The 22,330-nt window shown below is 42.9% G+C and overlaps 1 protein-coding gene across 1 annotated transcript in view; it reads left to right on the top strand.

The window, feature by feature from the left end:
* The first annotated feature begins 1,631 nt into the window (after nucleotides 1-1,631).
* LOC119421989 (NACHT, LRR and PYD domains-containing protein 12-like) overlaps nucleotides 1,632-22,330 on the top strand; it is a 48,179-nt gene continuing 27,480 nt past the window's right edge. Inside the window, exons 1-4 of the mRNA XM_037689342.1 lie at nucleotides 1,632-1,705; nucleotides 1,772-1,879; nucleotides 1,967-2,062; nucleotides 12,612-12,690. Coding sequence (XP_037545270.1) covers nucleotides 1,632-1,705; nucleotides 1,772-1,879; nucleotides 1,967-2,062; nucleotides 12,612-12,690 — 357 coding nt within the window. The remainder of the gene's footprint in view (nucleotides 1,706-1,771; nucleotides 1,880-1,966; nucleotides 2,063-12,611; nucleotides 12,691-22,330) is intronic.

Below are 22,330 nucleotides of genomic sequence, written 5' to 3'. Positions count from 1 at the left end.
CTGTCCTCAGCGAGTTCTGCCATAAGCCCCGCCCCCTCCCAAAGCTCCAATAAACAATCTCGCCCACAGAGTGGAGACACACCTACACCTGAGACAACTGACTAGAACTAAGATCAGAATTGTACTTAACAATGGAGAAGCTGCTTTATATTGCAACAGAGACAATATGTCCAAATAAAATGTTTCTTTGGGTCCAGTCATGCTCTTAAAAGAGTTCAATATATTTGTACTGTTTTTGAAAATGTTTGAAAATAAAAAAAGCAACAAAGTGCCATTAAAAATCATTTACAAATCAATGTTTCCTTTATTATCACATGGACTGTGCTTTTCAATTGTACCTGGAAATCGGAGTTTCTGATTTCTAAGTCAGACAAACAAACATAAAATCAAATATATTACTTGGAAACTCAGATATTTCTAATTAACATACACCTCACTATTCATTATTGCTGCCTCCCACATAATTGCTGATAGCTCCAGTAACAATCTTTCATTTCCATTTCATTTTTCCATCATGTTCTGTGAAGTTTCTTGAACCCAGGTGCAGACATGGGGAACTCGAGAGTAAAAATAAAGAAAAAGTGTTTCTTTCGGCTGCTCCTTTTTTCATGGGTCGCCACAGTGAGCAAACTCACACAAAAGATTTGGCTTTTTTTTTAAACAACCAGACCAAACTAAATCAGTGGCTACAACAACTGAGTTTAAACACGGACCCAAAACAAAAAGATGTTCCTGTGAAAAGAGGTATAGTTTCCATCTCCTACCTACAGATGAGGAATTAAGAAGAATGTGGATGGAAAATGTGAACTTGAAGACACCACCCAAAGTGCAGTATGTGTGCTATTTTCTATGTAATTAACCCAGGCTGGGTGATAGAGGTCTTTAAGGTTTTGACTGGGCTCTGTGTCTGCTGTCCTACTTCTTTTAACAAAACGCGACCGACCTTATTACTGTAGATGCTAATACGCCTCGGAGCTTTTCAGGTTGCTCACCGTCAGAAGCAACTGAGTCAATGAAGTAGCTAAATATGCTAGTATATGTAATCTTCGGCCACTTCTTCGGGTCGTCCTCCATCCCTCGTCTGCAGCAGTCAGGGTATGATTTTATCGTCCTGTTTGAGCTCTGACAGCTGGTGTTCCTACATGTTTCAATTAAATCCATAACGCTCGGAGAAACTACATTAGCTCGTACTTCGCGCACATGAACTTATGCTAGTTAGTTAAGAACATTCTGATCAGATTAAAGAGTCCTTGTTAGCTTCTTGCTTGTATGTGTTAAAATGTTGTTTTTTCAAACTTATTTTCACTTTAGGCACGTTGGTTTCTTTTTCATAATAATTAAAGAGCAAATATTTACACTTTATTTTAAAATGCCTCACACAAGCCTTATATGTGAACATTTGTTTTTCTTGTTCAAAAGTCCTCTGATAGCTGCACTGAAAGAATAAATTCAATCCCCTTTGAACATTAATGACCCTCTGCTTCAGCTGATGAAAACTTACAGTGACAGTGTCAGTGGATGTATTGTTCAATCATCATTTCACGGCTGTAGCTCCATAACTCCATGAGTGTTTCCTCCGCAGGTGAAGGGAGAAAATGTGTGCGAGCTGATGTGACTGTGAATTCAGCAGCATGGATCATTGTCAGGACAAAGACGAGGATATTTCTCCCTCTAAAACCGCAAAACCCACCAGCAAAACTCAGAGGTGAGATGGCCTTCCATGATTCTTTTTTGTGTCAAAGCTCAGCCCTAAAACTCTCTTTATTCGCAGGAATCAACCTGGAACTGCACCTGCACCCAGCTGTGTGTCCTATCAGAGTGATAATTCAAAGAGTTTTGATATTAACTTTAAATCAGACCAGAGTTCTTCTGCTAAGAGGTCAGTTTTATGTAAATATTGTTTGTCTAGACTCTAAAGGGTCTTCTTCATACCAGCACTCAGCACTGAAACTGTTTTTAATTACAGGAATCAACCTGCACCCAGCTGTGTGTCCTATCAGAGTGATAATTCAAAGAGTTTTGATATTAACTTTAAATCAGACCAGAGTTCGTCTGCTAAGAGGTCAGTTTTATGTAAATATTTTACTTGTATAAAATGTAACCCAGTCAGTTTGAAACTTGAACTTGTGTTTAATGTGAGCACAGCTTTATTTTACATTGATTTCTATGTTCATACATGTGAAATGGTCAGCTACGACTTTTGGACTTTTTGTTAAAGAACAACTAAACACACAGTTAGTTAGAAGTTTATGTCCACTCATCAAAGCTAGGAGTATCATATTAATTTTGGGCTTTTAATTATTTTATACCTTTCTTTTAGGAAATTATTTACGATTATCTATATATTTAGAACAACACAGAACTTCAATTATGACTAAAACAAGAACTTGATGTACAGGTTTAAAAATGCTTTAAAATTTTCTCCAATGCTCACAGGGTTAAAATTAAGTAATCATCCATCCATTCATCCATCAGTTTTATTTAGGAGCCATTGACAATATTCAACATTTTCACACACTTACAGTACGTGTGCTTTTTGGAGACCCCACTTGCCCTTCTAAAGGTGTACAGGAGAACGTTGACTTTAACTAAGCTATTCTCTGCCATTCTATGTTAAGTTAGCATCACAATGTGGTCGCTTTTGTGCAACATCATGCTTAATTAAAGGTACACTTTTACCTACTAACAGTAAGTGCTTTCCCCCCTTATACAGTACATGCTGTGAACAATCTCAAACTCATGGTGTCAGTTTATAGCCAATAACAAAGATTTCAACATAATGCTAAACCAAGCCTGAATAGAACATTAACAAGAATAATCCATTTCCACTCAGAAACATCGTAAACAATCAGAAACATTGCACACATAATTGCCACAAGTCTACCCAGCATCCTTTGCAGCACACACTCTCTTTGGGGCACGACAATGGAGCCTGACTGCAGATGGGTTAATGATCTTAATAATGGGGAATGGACCCATGAACATGAGGACCAGCTTTCTAGGGATGTCCTTGATGTCAACATCACATTTGGAGAGCCATACCCTCTTGCCTACTTGATAACATGGAGCCGTGGATTGATGTCTACCAGCAAGTTTCTTATCACTGTATGTGCAGCCTCTTTAGTTTGTTGCCAGATTCTTCTGCAGCGATGGAGGTGATGCTACACAAAAGGGAAGGACACATCAGACTCCTGGCTGGTCAATAAAGGTGGTGAGTGCCCAAGAGAAGCTTCAAATGAAGACAGTCCATTGGCAGATTAGTTGAGTGTGTTGTGGGTATACTCAATCCAAGTTAAGTAATTCTCCAGGAGGAGGGGTTGTTGATGAAATGCACCTTAATGCTGCCCCCAACTCCTGGTTGCATTGTTAGCTTTGTCCATTGGACTGAGGATGGTAGCCCAAAGTCAAGCTGGAGGAGGCCCCCAATACACTGCAGAACACTTTCCAGATCACAGAAATGAATTGAGGGTTTTGATCCAATACAATATCCACTGGAATGCCATGGATCTGGAAAAAATGATCTGTCAGGAGTTGAGCTGTCTCGAAAGAGGTGGGGAGTTTGGAGAGAGGAACAAAGTGGTCTGTTTTAGAAAATCTATCTATTACAGTGAGAATGACTGTGTTACCATGCAAGGGTGCTTGATGTGTAATGAAGTCCTGAGCAATGTGCAGCCATGGACGACCAGGAGTAGGCAGAGGCTGAAGGAGTCCTGCTGTGGGTTGGTTCCCACTCTTATTCTAGGAACAGATAGGGCATGCTGAAACAAGCTCTTTTATATCACGACACGGAGAGAGACACCTAAAATGCAATGTAATAAAGGATAGCATACTGTATGTCAGGAGACAGAATCAGAATCAGAAAAAAATTTATTGGCATTGCACCAAGATACAACGCGAATATGTACATACAGTCGTCTGAAGATGGGCGGAGTGCACAAAGCTGCGGCTATAAATAATTAGCGCGGCCTTCTTATTCTTATTCAGAATAATATTTTGCTTAGATAAGAAAAAGAAAGAAAACATGAGGAGAGACAGTATAAAAAAAAAAGATCTTTCACACCGTGTCCTAGACAGGGCACGATTTGAGGCATCAAAAAAACCTACCACAGCAAAGCAACATAAACAGATGTGGCTGTCTGAAGATGAGAACTGTCAAAAGAGAGTATCATGTTTTATGTTTCTAGAACCAGGTCTGTAGTTTATGGAAAAGATGAATCTTGCAAAAGACAGTGACCAAAGTGTTTGTCTCGAGTTTAAGCTCTGACCATTTTGAATGTAAAATAAGATAAGATAAGATAAGATAAGACAAGATAAGATAAGATAAGATAAGATAAGACAAGATAAGATAAGATAAGATAAAATAAGATAAGACAAGATAAGATAGAACTTTATTGATCCAGCAGGAAATTGTTGTGCCAGAGTTGCAGTACAAAGGAACATACACAAGATATAAAAAAAAAAAATAGAGAATATAAAAATGCCAGCAATTAAGTTCTCTTCTCCATCCAATTAATGCTAGGCTGATGATTTTAAAGCCAAATGAAGTGAGACAACAGGGAATCAAAAACAAAAAACTCACCCTCTTCACGTGATTTCCAGAAATTACAAAGTGAAACTTTCATTCTCTGAAATATGGTGGTGAGGGTTTTTCCTGTAAGAGCAACCACAAAAATAGTTTGGGTTAGTTTCTGCATCACAAAATCACTACTAATCAGATTTTGTTCTGCACCAGTGTCTACCAGGGCTAAAACAGGGAGATTAATCTGATTAATAAGAAAAGTGGGAAGAACAAACCTAGAGCCAGGAGAAACAGATGAGCAGCCCACCAGAATTTCCTGGTTTACAGGTGGGAATTGTTTTTTACTGGCGTCAAGCAGTTGGTGATAAAATGTCAGCTTTTACTGCAATAAATGCATCCTCTAGTTCTTGTATGATCTTGTCTTTCCTCCGGAGTCAAGGCAGGTGCATCCACTCTGCAGTGGTTTGGGTTCTAGTTCTGGCATGGTCATTTGCGGTGTCTTCAAACTCAGCAAATCAGGAAGTGTTCATAACCCAGAAATATTGTTGGCATGTGACTTGTATTTCTTCTCCCTTTGTCTCACACAGAGCTACAAGTAGGTTGTTCAAGTCATCCAGGTCTTGGAATTCCTCTCAGGTCACAAGTCTGCCTTTAACCTGTTCAGAGAGGGAATTAAAGAAAATACTTTGTCAGGGCCGGTGCTAGGCATGGTTACATGAGGGGGCATCTTCATCCGTACACATCATGCTCCAGCATATTCATTGTTATTGTTGACTTGTGCTGTCTTCACGGGATTGGGGTAATAGCTAAAAGCTGAAATTTTCCAAAAATTTAGATTCAGAATGTCGACAATGGAAAGATGTATTTAATTTAAAGGTGTCAGTTTATGGGACAATCTTGACAGTGAGATAAAACTATCTAAATTTTTTTCCTGCATTTAAAATAAATTTGAAAATCCTTATGATGAAGCGATATGGCATTGATTAAGCTGATGTTTTGTTGTGTATTTTTTTTGGGGGGGGGGGGTTCTGTATTTTTTTGTGTATTTGAATTATGTCTGTAATAGTCTTCTGAGCTGAATAGCTAATTTTCTTTTAATGTGAATGGGGCAGATATAAGTTTATACTTCTTTCTGATCCTTTTCATTCATGATTTCTTTTAATTGTTACATTTGAACTATTCATATTTATTATTGAGCAAATAGTAAATGGACTGTACTTATATAGCACCTTTCTATCTTATCAAGATACTCAAAGCGCTTTACACTACAATCTGCGCCTCATTTACCCTTTCATACAGCTCTATACTAGATCTCTACAAAGCTAATTGAACAAATCATTCTAAAGAGACTAATCAGAGCTTTATCACATTCATACACTGATGGGACACACATCGGAGGCAATGAGTGGTTCAGTGTCTTGCCCAGGAACATTTCAGCATGTGATTGTCACTGCTGGTGGATTCGAACCCTCAACTCTTGCATTGGAGAAGGACTGCTCTAACCACTCAGCCACAGCCGCCCCAAGTGAATGAAATGAAATATTAAATGAAAATGAAATTAAATAAACTGTGTCCAACTCGACAAAAATGAATTGTGCTTTGTCAGGCCTCTACTCCAAGACCTGCCCAGCTTGAGTGTCCCACCTGAAGCAAAGCTCCTGCTGGTTCTTAAGGCCACTGAGGCACGCAAACCCCCTGACCACAAGGTGGCAATCCCTCAGGGGGAGAACAGAAAATAATAATAAATAATAAGAAGGAAAATTAAGATATTCTTCATCCAAGATTGAACAACCAACAACATTTATCTTACTGGATGGCCATTATGTATCTTAAACTAATTTGAACCTAATAACAATAACCACAGAAATGTGAAATTAAAACACTCAACATGCTCTCAAACTGGATTAACAAACAGTATAGAAAAACAGAACTTTTTTTTGTTAGCAAAGTCAGGAAAAAGTTTTAATAAAAAATAATAATAAAAAAATAGCGAGGGAGAAGTCAGTTATGATAGCTTGACTCTTTTTTGAGCACAAAAAAGAAACCGTCCAGATGACTTGACTGAACATTGTTAGATTTTATAACTGTATTACTGAGCACTTTGAAAAAAGGTGACCCACACACCAACTCTAACATATTATAAAGCAGCTGTATTAATAGTCGCAAAATAAACATCAAGCCTGATAATATACTGTATCGGACTGAATGTTCTGTATGATGTGTGGGAAATGTTTGCGTGTTTTTTGGTGTTGAATCCTGATACATTAGTGGCGCAACGTTGTTGTCAATCAGTTGCTATGGCAACGAGTCTGTGTAGTGTAGCTGACACAGAGATGGTTGAACGTGAGCTTTGACGAATACGAGTGGTTTTGAGTTGTTCTTCAATGGTTTTTCTGCATTATTTTTCTCTTTGCTGTGGCACACTGCACTAAATTAATAATACCTACATCTCCAGGTTTCATTTTCTTAATGTTTTACCTCGGCAGCACGTCTATGTAAAAGAATTGTCTTTTTGCCATTCATTCCAGCGTCGTAATTCCGGACGTAAACATAACATGTCTGTAGGCTCATTTTCATACTGATCATTGATTGGCTGTTTACTAGAAGGAGCGGGGAAGGGGTTTGAGTTCTCCACTGACGCATGGAGTAGGGGTGTTCCTGTAGGAGTTAGCAAAGAATGTAGTAGAGGTGAAAAGAGTGTCAGATAGGGTGATGTGCCTGAAGGTAGAAGTAAAAAGTCTGATGCTAAATGTTGTCAGTGGTTATGCTCCACAGTTTGGATGTGATGTGGAGGAGAAAAATAAATTTTGGACAGATCTGGATGAAGTGATAGAGAGTATTCCCAGGGAGGAGAGAGTGGTGATCAGAGCAGACCTGAATGGACATGTTGGTGAAGGAAACACAGCAGATGAGGAAGTGATAGATAAGTTTGGTGTCAAGGAAAGAAACCCGGAAGGACAGATGGTGATGGATTTTGCCAAGAGAATGGAAATGGCTGTTGTCAACACATATTTCCAAAAGAGGGAGGGCCACAAAGTGACCTATAGAGCTTTGGAACCTATATCACTGCACTGGGGGAGTGTGGGGGCGTTCCCGTCTCGACCACCATGTTTACTGTCCTCAGGAAAAAATAAAAAACTCTGGTGTTTGTCTGTGGTGTTACCGCTGTATCCTCCTTCATAACGCTGAAAAGCAGCTTAAAACAAAGTGGACTATATTGTGACAAACTTCTCCCAGATGACAAAAAACAGTACATGGAAAAAAATAGGTAAAATTGGAAATGTCACCCACTTTAAAAAAGAAAAAAAGTAGCAGAGACCCAGAGTAATATTTGCCTCCACTGACTTTCCCAGTCATTTTAGCAGACCTGGTGTATGTCAGTGCTTACACCGCAAATAATTTAAAGAATTACAAGTTACTGGAAGGGCTTGTCCAATCTATGAACGGCTGGTAAACGATATGGACATTTTTAAAACCCTGGATTGTGAATACATTGTGGTTTGAACAAAGGTACGTTGTTCTTGGCGCCTTGCTTTTACATAAATTATTAATATACATTCTTTCAGAATCAATCGACCTTCTGTATGCTATGAGTATTACAAATTGTAAACACTTGATTTTTCAAGTATGTTTTTAACTAATTTACGGAGCTCCAAGTTGAAATGGTTAATTACCTTATTTTTAATGACTTGAGCTCATCTAATAACAACATGTAGACTTCAAATCCTGATTAGATTACTTTATTATATACTGTATATATATATATATATATATGTATTAAAATACATATATAGATATATTATAGATTTAATTTATGTTTGTCTTTTCATTCAGCATTTTAATTGTGTGTTCACATGTTCTGCACTCTCAGAGACTCTGAGCCACCAGAACACCGTGGGTCATGCTGAGCAACACTGTGTCTACTCAGTGCAAACAAAATGGAGTGTGAATCATGAGGATGATGCTCAAAAGGCCTACATTAAAATTACAGCTAGCAGTACAAAAATCTAAAAGTTAAATGTGGTTTCATCATAAACACCAACTTCCCTGAACTTGGAGCATCTCCTGATGGACTCAATGTGTGATCGCTGCTGCCTGGAGAAAGTTTCCTTACAAATATAGGACATGCAGCATCCAGCAGGCCGTGGAGACAGGCTGTGAAGTTCACATGAAGAAACATCATCCATACTATACACAGGTACAAACAGGTTTTTGTAACAAAATCAAACCACTGTGACCTTGTGTGGACCCAGAAAGACATGGCTGTCATCCATGTCTCTCCAGATCAGGAATTCTGTGAAGCTTGTCTACAGAAAGCACAAAGCTTCTTAAAGATATTCCTCAGAGCACGCTTGTACTCCAGATTCAAGGGAGACATAATTATGTAAATCATACTGTTAACTTTTGCACATTTTTGTGTAGCAATTTTTCTATAAATATTTAAATTTCCTCCCTGGCTCTGATTGAGGTGGCTGCTTTTGTCTTTCCTCCTCCGTTTTTCCTTCCTCCTTCTCTGCTCTCTATGTGTCTGAAGCATCTGGTTCACATCTCCCGAACGTAAAATAAGAAAATTATGGATCTGGTATCCTGGGCGTTCAACCCTAATGATAAGATTTTTTCAACAAAACGACAAGGTCCTGGAGAAACTGCGTGTCCAGCTGAGACACACGCTGGGGGGTACATCATGGACCTGTGGGAAGTGTGGCAGCTGATGTGCCTCTCAGTCCTGTCTCAGGAGGATGTTGAAGATGTTTACATATTTGGCTTTATGATAGCAGGGACTCTGCTTTTTGGCATCGGCGAGGCTCTGTTATATCGACTTTTGAAGAAGACATCGGCAGCAGTTTCGGCCATGGCAAAGCTTCCGAGTCAGTGTGAAGGTTTGGTCCGTGCTGTAGGAACTCTAAATCAACTGGTTTATGAGCTAAACCATAAGGTGGAGGCGATTTATGAGAATCACGGGCCACCTGTGGCTTCTGGGACTCGTCAGCGTTGTGGGTTCGACCTTGAGGGAGACTCATAACATGGATCAGTGGAATGGATTCCCACAATCAGGCCATTTTGGAACCAGAATGTCCAGATGGACTCAAGGCTGAAGAAAAAAAAATGTCTGCCTGACGAAAATCAATAATAAAAGTTCATCTGAATCTAACTCCCTGACGGCCTCAGAGATGGGACGACTATCAAATTTCTCCTGGGTCATGGGTAACCAAGGGCAAAAGCAACCTCTCACCCCCCCCCCCCCACCCACACACACACACACACACACACACACACACACCCACACACAATCTACATTTTACATATAGCAGTAGCAGCACGTGCAGGTTTCATTAGCATTAGATTTACAACCACAGTAGAACACATGTTCACTAAACTACAGCACACACACACAATCTTAAGTGTCACCTTTTCACCCTGACATGTAAACAGCAACCTAACTGGTATAGTTCTGTGTAACATTGTGTATTTGTTTCTCATGCAACCAATTACTCTTTCCACATGAATTCTAAGGTGTGCTTGTGTGTGTTTTCAACATCCTTAGCATCAAGTTCACATCTCCCTTTAGTGAATGATGGGATTTTAACCTTAGCACATCATTCATTTATGCTTTTGTTGGCTGTAACTGGGACCCTGTGTACACAGTTTTGTTCCACCTCATGTACAACATGTGATGTGAATGCCAATAAAGAACCTTGACCTGGACTCCCACACTGTCTTTAATATCAAAGCCTCTGTAAGCTAACACAACGTCCCCGGGTAATAATTTGGAGCGAAGGCCACAGCTTTCTGTTATGAGCTTTTCTGATGCACATCCATCCCTTGGAAAGAAAAGAAAGGCACAGGTATTAGTTTTATGTGACACCTTAAAAAGATGGCAAAGATGCTGAACAGGATGCATTAGTGTTAGTAGAACCATTGACATTATGAGTTTTTTTAATGCTGGCAGAAAAGGCCTAACAGTGTTAAACAATGATAAGATCTGGGAAAGAGATGTGAAGTAAGACTTAGACGAGAGTTGACTATTTGTGAGCAGCAGTATGATTTCATGTCAAGAAAGAGCACCACAGATACATCCTTGTTGAGGGTGCTGATAGAGAAGTACAGAGAGGGTCGGAAAGAACTTAATTGTGTCTTTGTGGATTTAGAATAAGCATATGACAGGGTGCAGAGGGAGGATGTGTGGTATTGCATGAGGAAGCTGGAGTGGCAGAGAAGTATGTTAGACAGGACATGTATGAGGACAGCAGGACAGTGGTGAGATGTGCTGTTGGAGTGACAGATAGCGTCGAGGTGAAGGTGGGGTTGCATTCAGGATCAACTCTGAGCCCCTTCTTGTTTGCTCTGCTGAAGGACTGACAAACAGATGACGTCAGGCAGGAATCCCTATGGAATATGATGTTTGCAGATGGCATTATTATCTGTGGTGAGAACAGGGAACAGGTGGAAGAGAACTTGCAGAGGTTGAGGTATGCACTTGAAAAAAGAGGAATAAAAGTCACCCATAGTAAGACAGAGTACATGTGTGTGAATGAGAGGGAGGCTGATGGAACAGTGAGACTACAAGGAGCAGAGGTCACACAGGTGCAGGACTTCAAGTGTTTGGGGTCCACTGTCCAGGAAAATAGGGAGTGTGGTAAAGAAGATAAAAAAAGAGTCCAGGCAGGATGGATTGGATGGAGAAAAGTTTCAGGAGTGATTTGCGACAAAAGGGTGTCAGCAAAGTTCAAAGGAAAAGTTTACAAGAAAGTGGTGAGACCAGCTATGTTGTATGAGCTGGAGACAGCGACATGGACAAAAAGGCAGGAGAAAGAACTGGAAGTGTAAGAAATGAAGATGTTGAGGTTCTCCTTAGGAGTGACAAGGATTGATAAGATAGAAACGAGATAATCAGAGGTACAGCACAGGTTGAACAACTGAGAGATAAAGTTTGAAAGACCAGACTGAGATGGTTTGGACATGTCCAGAGGAGGGACGGTGGTTTGAACATGTCCAGAGGAGGGACAGTAGTTTGGACATGTCCAGAGGAGGAACAGTGGGTACACTGGTAGAAGGGTGTTAGAAATGCAGCTGCCTGGAAAAAGACAAAGAGGAAGGCGAAAGAGGAGATATATTGATGCAGTTAGAGAGGACACTGAGATAGTTGGAGTGAGGACAGAGGATTCAGAGGACAAAGTGAGATGGAGGAGGATGACTCACTGTGGTGACCCCTGAAGAGGGAACTAATACCTAGGTTGTAATATTATATCATATTTTCAGTAGATATCACACCCAGAGTATACAGTAGCACTGGGAACAAGATAATCTGGAGTCAAATATGAAAAGGTAAGTGTTTTATTTACAGGGGACAGGGGTGCTGGAAGGATCCATGGAAGTTCAAGACTGGTGATTATTATCCTTAGAGTAATATAGTCATTGAGTTTCAAAGTAATTTGTCTTACTGTCTCTTGGTGTGTTGCAGACACAGAGAGGGGGGTGGGGGGATTCCAGGACCAGGTTATCAGTGGAGTAGGTGAGTAGTACCGGTAGGTAAGTGAGAATGGCAAGACAGACTCAAGGCTGGTATTTGTTGTCACAGGAGTTCTACAAGGAGACACAAGGAGTGAGATGAGATCCTGGCTTCAGAGGTTTCCTTGGAGTGGTAAGAAGAACTAGGACATCCAAGGAGGTACAACAGGGACCAGGACGATAGAGGCTAATGTTCTAGTAGTGAGAAGATAATTAGACCAGCCTTAAATATCAAGGTCTTCATTAGCAGGATGGAAAACACCCACTGCTGATTAGGAGCTGTCTTGCCACTCAGGAAGTTGAAAGAACTGGAGGTTAGGTGGAAAATGCCAGAATCCCCACACTACTGACCATTTGGTCTAGAAATAAGCAATCTTTCAGCACAATCTTGGGGAAAGCTTCAGCAAAAAACTTAATCTGCCCATTACTTTCCTTAACACAAAGTAAAACTTCCACTGGGTTAATAGGTGTTGCTGAAAGAAAAAGATAGTTTTGGGAGTGTGACACAACACAAACCTTCACCTTGCATTTGTCTTTGTGTGAACAGAAAAATGTGAGCTCATTATTCACAATTTCTTTACAGAATTAACCAGCATGGTTTGGAGGTTCCCAGTGGTCAGTCTGCAAAGCAGCCTCAAACAGAAATGGACTCCATATTTATGGTTTGTACTGTACAGTAGGGGAAATAGTTATTTGATCGCCTTGTGATTTTGTAAGTTTAATTTCAGACACATCTGATTTCAGTTTATGTGTAAAGACCATTTGTTCACAGAATCAATTTATTTCATTCTATCCTATACAACATAATGTACAAGACGAAAAAGCTTATGGCAAATATGTATGGTGAAATGTGTACCAGTAAACTTGAAGTAAACAAAGCATAATATGTTTTCATTCAACCTTTATTGAAACAGATATATCACACGGAGCCTTGAAGACTCATTTACAAGTGATACCTGTTTAGACAGACAAAAAGTAAATGGTAAATGGTCTGTACTTATATAGCACCTTTCTATCTGATCAAGATACTGAAAGCGCTTTACACTACAATCTGTGTCCTCATTTACCCATTCATACAGCACTCTACTAGATCTCTACAAAGCTAATTGAACAAATCATTCTAAAGAGACTAATCAGAGCTTTATCACATTCATACACCGATGGGACACACATCGGAGGCTATGAGGGATTCAGTGTCTTGCCCAGGGACACTTCGGCATGTGACTGCTGGTGGATTTGAACCCCCAACTCTTGCATTGGAGGACGACTGCTCTAACCACTCAGCCATAGCCGCCCTAGTGAAAGTGAACACGTAGAATTTGGAGGCAAAAAAAAATCCTATCAAACTCTTTTTTTTTCTTGGTTGAGAAGAAACACCCTGATAATGAAAAAAACACCCTGCACAAAGAAGCACATGGTGACGTAGACTTTCCGCAGAAGGGGTGGGGGTGGGGGGCGAGACGACAAGGGTGGTGAGAGTGTCCAAGGACACTCCCGGAGGCACTGAAGGAGTTCTGATAAGGATGGAATAATCAGAAGTTCCCTCTGGTGAGATCCGTAAAAATTCTCGAGGGGTGTCGGGGAATGACCAAGGACAACGCCAATGAGAATCCAAGAGTCCTGAAATGATGACACAATTTTTATTCAGCTGGTTCCCTCTGGTTGATCAATGGACTTCCTCAATGGGAGGGAGGGGGGCAGAGTGTCAGATTACAGAGCTTCCAGGCGAATTGAGATAAGGTGGCCTACAGGCCAGCCGAGGGAGCCAAATTCAGATAAACAACATTTGTTTTGAGGGCAGGTAGAACTTTACCGAGTTTTATCTACCTTGAGTCTTTGCTGGTCTCATGTAGATTCTGAAAGGTCCAAATTAAGTGGACACACCACTGATCTGTGCCTGAGAATATTCCCAGAGATTTGATCCATCTTGCCAGCGAGTCCTAGGGGCCACATATGGCCTGTGATTCTCACAAATCACATCCAATTTGCGTTCCAGTCCGCTAAGCAATAGAGTCTGGGTGCTCAAGACATGGAGCAAACCTTCACATAGGTGGCAGCCTGACCAGGCCAGATTAGCTGCGGCCGTCTTCTTTGTATATTGATAAACCAGGAGCCAGTCATTTCCAAAAACACGAAACCTGTTATCATAAATCCAATTAAATGCAATTTCGGCATCCTTGATCGACAGCAGAGATAGACACATCACATTTCACTTCCTCCAGAGACATATCCAGCTGCATACGTGTCGTCTGGGCAGTTCATCTCGTCTGAAACTTGTCTCAAAAGTGTTATCCATTGCGTTAAGAGACCAACTGACCAGATCCAGAAAATTACAAAATGACGGTTCAGAAGATATGTAGAGAGATACTTATACTCTAGATATACTTATCTTATGAATAGAAAAGACGTGGCTCCAAGACAAAATTTGAAGTTTGTCCTGTTAGAAGTTAAGGGGCAGGTTTAACTGAAATCAAACAAATAAAATTAAAGGAGATAGAAATTCAAAATTTGGAAACTTATCAAACACAAATAAAAAAATTAAAAGGGGACATTAGTAGGAGTGGATCGCTCTGAGTCATGGACTTATTTCCTGACTGTATTTAAATAAAGGTAGGAATTTTAGTGCTGGTCAACCAATGAGCCTTTATGAGTCTCAGGTTACACAATTCAAACAAATATTGTCTGGATTCTACTTGAATTCAATGCAATTCAGTTTATTTATATAGCACCAAATGACAACAGAAGTCGTCTCAGGGCACTGTACACAAACATTCACATACATACAAAAGCCATTTAGTAAGAGTTTTCTATCTAAGGAAGGAAGCCACAGACACGTTGAATCTTCACTTTGTCACAGTCTCCCATACTTCAGACTAGAGCTGCAATTCCTAACATGGCCCGACCCAAAATTCAGGCTGGGTCAAGCCAAAATAATGTGCTTGATGGGCGGGCTGGGTCAGTCTCGGGCTTTTAATACGATTTTACAAATCATACAGCACAAAGAAAACTAAATAAGCATGTGCAATATAAAATTATGTTAATCTACTTGTTGAGGAGGAGGCAGGTTCAACCGGCCGAATGAAAGAGGTAAAAAAAAAAAAGTCCTGTTAAGCTCAGATGTATCACCTGATCACTGGCTGTGTGCATCTACTGACTGTCCGGTCAAAAGAGGTTAAAAAAAAAAAAGTCTTAGCTACAGGCTGGGCCGGGTCAGGTCAGATTCTTTAGGGCTGAATGCAACTCTACTTCAGACCTTCTTTTTGCCTCAATGGTTAAACTAATCAGAAACCAAGACAGACACTATGATTAGTTTAACTTTAACAGTGAATTTAATCATACTTAACCAAACGCAAACAAACAAGCAAGCTGTCAATGGTTACTTTAGAAATTCACGTTGCATGCTTAACACCTATTTTTTAATACAACATTTCTAATTCTTTATTATCATATTTAAAGTAATCTAAATTCATACTATTGGAACAAAAAAAAAGAAAATATAGCTTTAACATAAAAAGGAATAATGAAGCAAGAAACAACTTTTAGTCATAAGAGACTCATTGAGACTAACCTGTATAAATAAAGGTTGAATACGAAAAATACAAATAGTATAACTAGAAGACTTTGGAGGACAAATGAACGTTACTCTTGTGTTGAACTTAGAATGATAAGTTCTGGAAGTTGTTGGAAACTGAAAGAAACATTGTTATTACAGCATTTCCAGAGTAAACTCGCATACTGAAGATCAGAAAACTTGTTTTATTAACAGAGCAAAACCTTATGATTTAATATTTATTATTATTATTATTTATGGAACACCAAAATGCTCAAAAATAAATAAATAAAGCATTCTGAGATAAGTATCTAAGCTCATGCTTAGCTTATGAAAAATTTACATTTTTATTATTTTATTTCATAATTGTGTTTTTCATGATGGCTTATTTATTTCCTAATGGCATTTTTCATAACAGCTTATTTATTTCATAATGCCTCTTTTCAGCAGAATGACTTTACCCATCAGTCAATGTCAGTGGGTTGGACCTTCACGCCCACTGGCTGATCCTTCACATCCATTAGTTCTATTTCATATAGGCTTTGCCCTTTAAGGCTGTCGCTTAGTGGGTTTATCCCGTCATGTGAAGCATTACACTGAAAAATATAGTCCATGCCCACCAGCTGTGTGGGCCCCACCCGGTCCGTATAAATGACGTTAAGAGCAGGTAATCGTCTCCCATTTTTCTTCAGCGAGCTAATAGCACTGTCAGAAGAACAAAGAAGGAAAGTTGTCTAGCTGACCAACCTTTGTTAAGACTGCCTGTGATCTCCACTGTCGTCCCGGTGAGTTCTCCTCCCCGAGGAGAAACAGACGAGCAGTCTTGTTTCAAGGTAAGCGCCGAGGAGTATTTCTCAGTGGCAGGTTGCTACACGCTGGACGACGCCATCTTGTAATTTTCCTCTTATCACAGACCCTCGGAGCGAATCGGATGGTTCCTCCGGGACAGGCGATGTCAGCAGCAGCCCCCCGCTGCTCATTCCCTCCTGGAGAGCATAGTGTCGGTAGAGGGGAGCTGAGCAAATGCTCCCCCCCCCGCGCGCTGAGGGGGGGGGTGCAACACTTCCCCCCCCCCCCCCCCCCCCACCTTGTTTTGTATCGGCGACCACACCGCTCCCAGCCGCCGGCGCCCTCTGGAGTTTGCCCAGCTTAATCCAGGAGGTGGCTGACATTAAGGGACTTTTTTCCATCCCTCGCCTCCCCCGCCAGTTCGGATGTTCCAGCGGGAAGGTTTCTGGGTTCCACTCCGGCTCGCCGTCCTAGATCCCATCTGGCCTCATTTTCCCAGCGGTGAAGTCCTACTGGGACAAGGCTGCAGCCGGTCCTGGTAGAATAGGGCGCCGGTTCCCACATCCGCGCCCATCACCAGAGTGGAGGTGTTTCACCGAGCGGAAATTCCCTCAGTGCCCCCAAGAGCCGAGCCTTGACGGAGGCTTTTTTCGGAGCAAGATGTCCAGGTTGGACCAGCGTCCCACGCCTCCGGATAAGCATAACCAGATGGTGACGTCGTTCTCCAACCGAGCTCACGTTACGCTGTTGGCGTACAACGTCCATGAGGCGGGAGGAGACGTATGCCCATCTGCAAGGCAGCTGACGTCATCCTCAATCGGTGCGCCTCTTTGTTGTCCACCGGTCTCGCATCGCAGCCGGAGGACGAGGTTTCCCAGAGGTTCTTCTGGCCCGTCACTCCACCTCCCTCTCGGAGGAGCTGCAGAAAGCTTTCCGTTGGAGGGCCAAAATCAACTAGGGATCATTTTCAAGATGTTCCACGGTTGCACAACGTTTCCCCACTCTGCTATGCCAGCCCCGCCCGTCAGACATCCCCGGCACCCGGAAGTCAGCTTTTCCGGGAGATCGCCAGCAGGTGGCGCCCTAGGACAACAAAACGCAGAGCTCAGAGTGAGATGACTGAATGACGGTTTGCTGGATGTGTGTGAAGATGACACAAATGTGGGAAATAACATCATTTTATGATGAAAGTGTTTTTTAGCCAATCTGTCAGCTCGGATGACCTGACAGTGGCTCCGTCACACACACTCCACACGAATGAGCCGGTGGCCTTTTTAAAGGTTGTTTCAATCACCGTCGTTCCAAACAAGGCGAGACGCCCGCATGACTCAACAGTCATAAGTGAGTGTGGCCCGCACAATGAGTCTCAGTGGAATAACTAATTTTTTAGTCCAAGCTGCACACCCCTCACAAGCGGTGCCAACGCGCGCTCCTGCGGCGCGAGCAGCCTTCACCTATACGGCGCTGCGTTATGAGAGCGTGCACGTAACTCTCAGTACCCGTCGCTCACGTCAACGTAAACGTGTGATCGCTGTACGAGCCCAGTAACGTATCTCGCTCTCGGCAAGAGCGACGCGTCTCACCGCAGTGGTGTCAAACGCGCGCTCCCGCACCGTCAACAGTTTTTCAGACGCCTCACACCGGCTCCTTTCATTCATCCTCGAAGAAGGCTTTCTAAAATAACACTGCAGCTCGATGAATCACTCAAAAGCTCACGTGATTCGCAGATAAGAATGAACGTGTTCTGCAGACTGAGTCCAGTGGTAAACCTCACCCTCAACCGGCGCCGCACGCTGCTTCCTGACTGCACCAGCGTCAAATGTGCGCCCCCGCGACAGTCCTCGCCTAAGACGCCGCGTCGACGAGGGCACACACACATGACTCTTCAGCGCACGTCAGCTCACATCAACGTAGATGCGAGCCCGCACGGAAAGGTTTTTCAGAGTCTTTTCGTAAAAGTCTCCCAAGGAGTGTGCGGAGCGCGTTTCCGCGACGCACGACGGCGGTGGAGGTGGTGAGACAATACGCACCACGTACGCGCACCTGCTCCCCGAGCGTTATGCGGAGCAGCAGCACGAATCTGAGCCGCAGCCTGAGCGCTGCACCCGCAGCAACCCTAACCGGTTCCGCATGCTCAGGGGCGCGCACCTTTCCCCAACGTGAGCGCAACACCGAGGTGCCGCGTCCCACAGCATCGGAAGCCTGCACACGGCCCGCATGCTCAGGGGCGCGCGTTTCTTTCTCTCTAAGCGTGCACCAGCTCACATCAGCATGCATGTGAGCCCACAGCATAAACGCGTGCCCGCTTTCTGGACATTACGTGGAGTGGCAACGAGCGTGCGCTCCAGACGGAAAGATGAACCGTTATCAACAGGGGATTCACGCTGTAGTACAGCTCAAATCCCCGTGCAGAGGAACTCGAGACGTTTTCTGTCATTTCTAGAACAGATCTTGTCCCCCCTCGGAGAAGCTCAGGAAATTCAGATTAAAATGGAATTTCCAGGGTCCCAGAAGGAGAGGAAAACACAGGGTTCCACTCTCATCACTCCCTGGTCCCAACGGACCGGAAAGATGAGATTTATCCTAGATTGGTCAATTTTGAACTGTGAGACAACATTCCCATTAAAATGCGTGGAGCCGCTCGGCAGCCGCCACACTGAGCAGGGAGGAGAATTCTGCTTTATCTGGACATCTGTTGCTGCTGACCCATTTTTCCAGACAGGTGGCAGCATTGCAACTCACATGAAACCGGCAGAGTGATATCAGCTGTTTTCCGTCAGCAGACCTACGTCACACGTGTCAGACTTCACAGAAGCACATACATTTAACGAGCTGTGGGGGCGCTGTGGTCCCCCACACAGCAGCTCATATAAATGTTTTTGGAGTGTCGCACGGGTTTTGAATGTGATTCAACACTTTGCTTCTGTGCTGCAGAATCATCAGGTTTTTGATTCACACAGACAGCAAGTGACTGTTGCATACATAACCGGCAGGAGGTGTATGCGCTCAACCCAAATGCTCTAAATTGTGAGACAGATGCTGTGTGGGGCACACCAAATCTGCTCTCCATCAAAGCAGTGTACATCTCCGGTGTTCTGAACAGGTGGCGGATGTGATGTCCAAAGACGATTTTGTGGCACGGAGACCAGGACCCTCCATCCAGAGCTAATGGCTCAGACGCGGCAGAAATCTTGTGAGTGGCTGTGGACCTGTTTGCAACACAAGAGAACGCTCAATGTCAACTATGGTTTTCACTGAGCCCACGGGACGAAACCACCGCTAGGGGTGGACGCGTTTGCTCACAGTCTGTGGCCAAAATGCTTCTTTACTTTCCCTCACTCCCTCTGATATCACGGTTTCTGAACTGAGCTCAGGAGGAGGGACTGACAGCTCTTCTGTCCCGAGCGCGTGAACGCATCATGGTTCCCAGTCCTTAGACACCTGTTATCAGGGCGCTCGTGGAATTTGCCATGGAGGGAGGACACTCTCCTCCAGGCAGGAGGAACGATCAGGAGTTACCCAGAATAGGCCAGCACCTTTGGGTCTGGCCGCTGAGCGGATCCACTTAGAGAGGATGGGTCTCTCTCAAGATGTAGTGCGTACAATTCAGGTTTCACATGCTGCATCCACCACAGCGCTGTTCACATCAAGTGGACAGCCTTTCAGCGCTGCTGTACAGAGAAAGGTGTGGAGGCCACTTCATGTCCACTAGGTGGCGTGCCATCCTATCTGTAGCAGCTTATGGACAGAGATCTGGCGTTCAGCACGATTAAAACGTACGCTGCAGCCATCTCTTCCTGTCACAAAGGTTTCAGGGACAGAACAGCTTTTAATCATCTGCTGATGAAGCATTTTGTAAAAGGTGTACAGAGAAAGGTGTAGAGGCCACCTCATGTCCTCTAGGCGGTGTGTTGTCTTTTCTGCAGCAACCGATGTACAGAAATTTGGTGTTCAGCACTATTGAAACGTACGGTGCAGCCATCTCTTCTTGTCACGAAGGTTTTCGGAGACAGAACAGCTTTTAATCATCAGCTGATGAAGCGTTTTTTAAAAGGTGTACAGAGACGCAGGCCTGTTTCACGCCCACTTGCTCCACAGTGGGACTTAACGCTGGTCCTGCGAGCCCTGATCTAAGTTTCATCTGAACTACTGAATCAGGTTTCCAATTAAATTCTGTCTCTTTTAACGGCCCTGCTGTTGGCTTTTACATCCGCTAAGAGGGTGAGTGATTTATCTGCCCTCTCTGTCGCTCCGTCATGTCTTGGAATTCAGGCTGATTGCAGTTCAGCTGATCTAAGACTGAATCCCAGCTTTATGTCTAAAGCATCACGAGCTCTTTTAAATCAAGAGCAATATCGTTGGAGGTACCCCCCCCCCACACACACACACACACACAATCAGAAGAAGAAGCATCTTCAATCTTCTCTGTCTTGTGCGGGCGTTGACGTGTTACATAGCGCGCACAGCTGCAATGCGTCAAACTCAACATTTGTTTGTGCATTGTAGAGTTGCATCTGCAGGTCGCCCGTTATCCACCCAGCGCCTGTCATACTGGCTGTGTGAAGCCTTTTTTTCTGAAGCCTATAGAGCACCAGATTAGAGCCTCCTGTCAACCTCAGGGTGCACTCGACCAGAGGTATTGCATCTTCGACTGCTTTCATAATGGTATGACAATGTAGGATATTTGCACTGCTGCCGCATGGTCAAAACCCTGCTCATTTATTTGCTTTTATCTACGTGATGTGACAGCTCGTTCCATGACACATTCTGTACTTAGTGTTTTAACAGAATGAATATTGTTGTTTCATGGAACCCGTTTAACTCACATCTGTCTGCATGCATTACAGTGTGAGATGTTATCAGTCACAAGTTATGACTGTTATTTTGGTTCTATTGTCATTAATCAGTTCATGACTATCGTTACCAATCAGTTCATTTGATTAATAATCAGTTCTCTTGTTATTATTAATCTGTTCATACTGTTCAGCCATGAACCGGTTGGTTCACAGCTCCTTTCAGCTTTTCTCCCCTCCGTTGAAACTTTTCCGGGGCATTCATGCATTCAGAACGCATATTTACACAGCTTGCGTCTGTGCATGGTACAAATAATTACGCAACACGTAATTATGTACATGGAGAGCTGAGCGACAAGACGTTTTTGGGCAAGCTTCCGCTGCTTACGGTGTTCGAATGGACCCAGTGAGGCGAGGACAACATCTGCTTCGCCCTTAACCCACTAAGCGATAGCCTTAAATGGCGAAGCCTATATGAAATAGAACGTTGGTTATGTACTGTAACACCAGATTCTATGAATATAGGCGTAGTCCTTTAAGCATCGGGCCTCACTGGCTCCTAAGTGGCTGAAGAAAAAAATGTATTTGGGAGCTGATTACCCGCTCTTAACATAATTTATATGGACCGGGTCGGGCCCACACAGCAGGTGGGCGTGGACTAAATTTTTCAGTGTAATCTAAAAAAGTTAAATCTGGTCCTCTGGACATTCAAAAAACCAAAACAAAGCAAAACAACAAAAAAAAATGTAGAAACGTTTTGTCTCTCATCCGAGAGACTTCCTCAGTCTGAGGTGCTGTATTCAGCTCAGTCTCTTAAATTGCACCTTCTCAGAGTGGATCAACCAGTTTTGCTGCTGACATCCAAAACCAGCTGATCACATGCTCAAGAAGAACCATCAGCCTAACAATGGATCATTAGCACACTGATGGCTGTTTACTATTCACAGAGGGCTGAGTGATACTAGCAATCACAGCATTGTAAGAGGGGGACAATTGAACACGTAGGCCTCCACCCCTGTTTAACGATGGACGATTTCTTTTCACAAAGATGGCCTCCTTTACTCCTCTCTCAAACCATTGTTCCTCTCTATCCAGGATGTGCACATCTTCATCCCTGAAAAAGTGACCGCTGGCCTGGAGATGAGTGTAGACCGCAGAGTCCTGGCCTGA

This window comes from Nematolebias whitei, chromosome 15, assembly GCF_014905685.2.
Source record: "Nematolebias whitei isolate Nwh7 chromosome 15, NemWhi1, whole genome shotgun sequence".
NCBI lineage: Eukaryota > Metazoa > Chordata > Actinopteri > Cyprinodontiformes > Rivulidae > Nematolebias > Nematolebias whitei.
The sequence above is the reverse complement of the archived record's forward strand: the minus strand, read 5'-3'. Positions and strand labels throughout refer to the sequence as shown.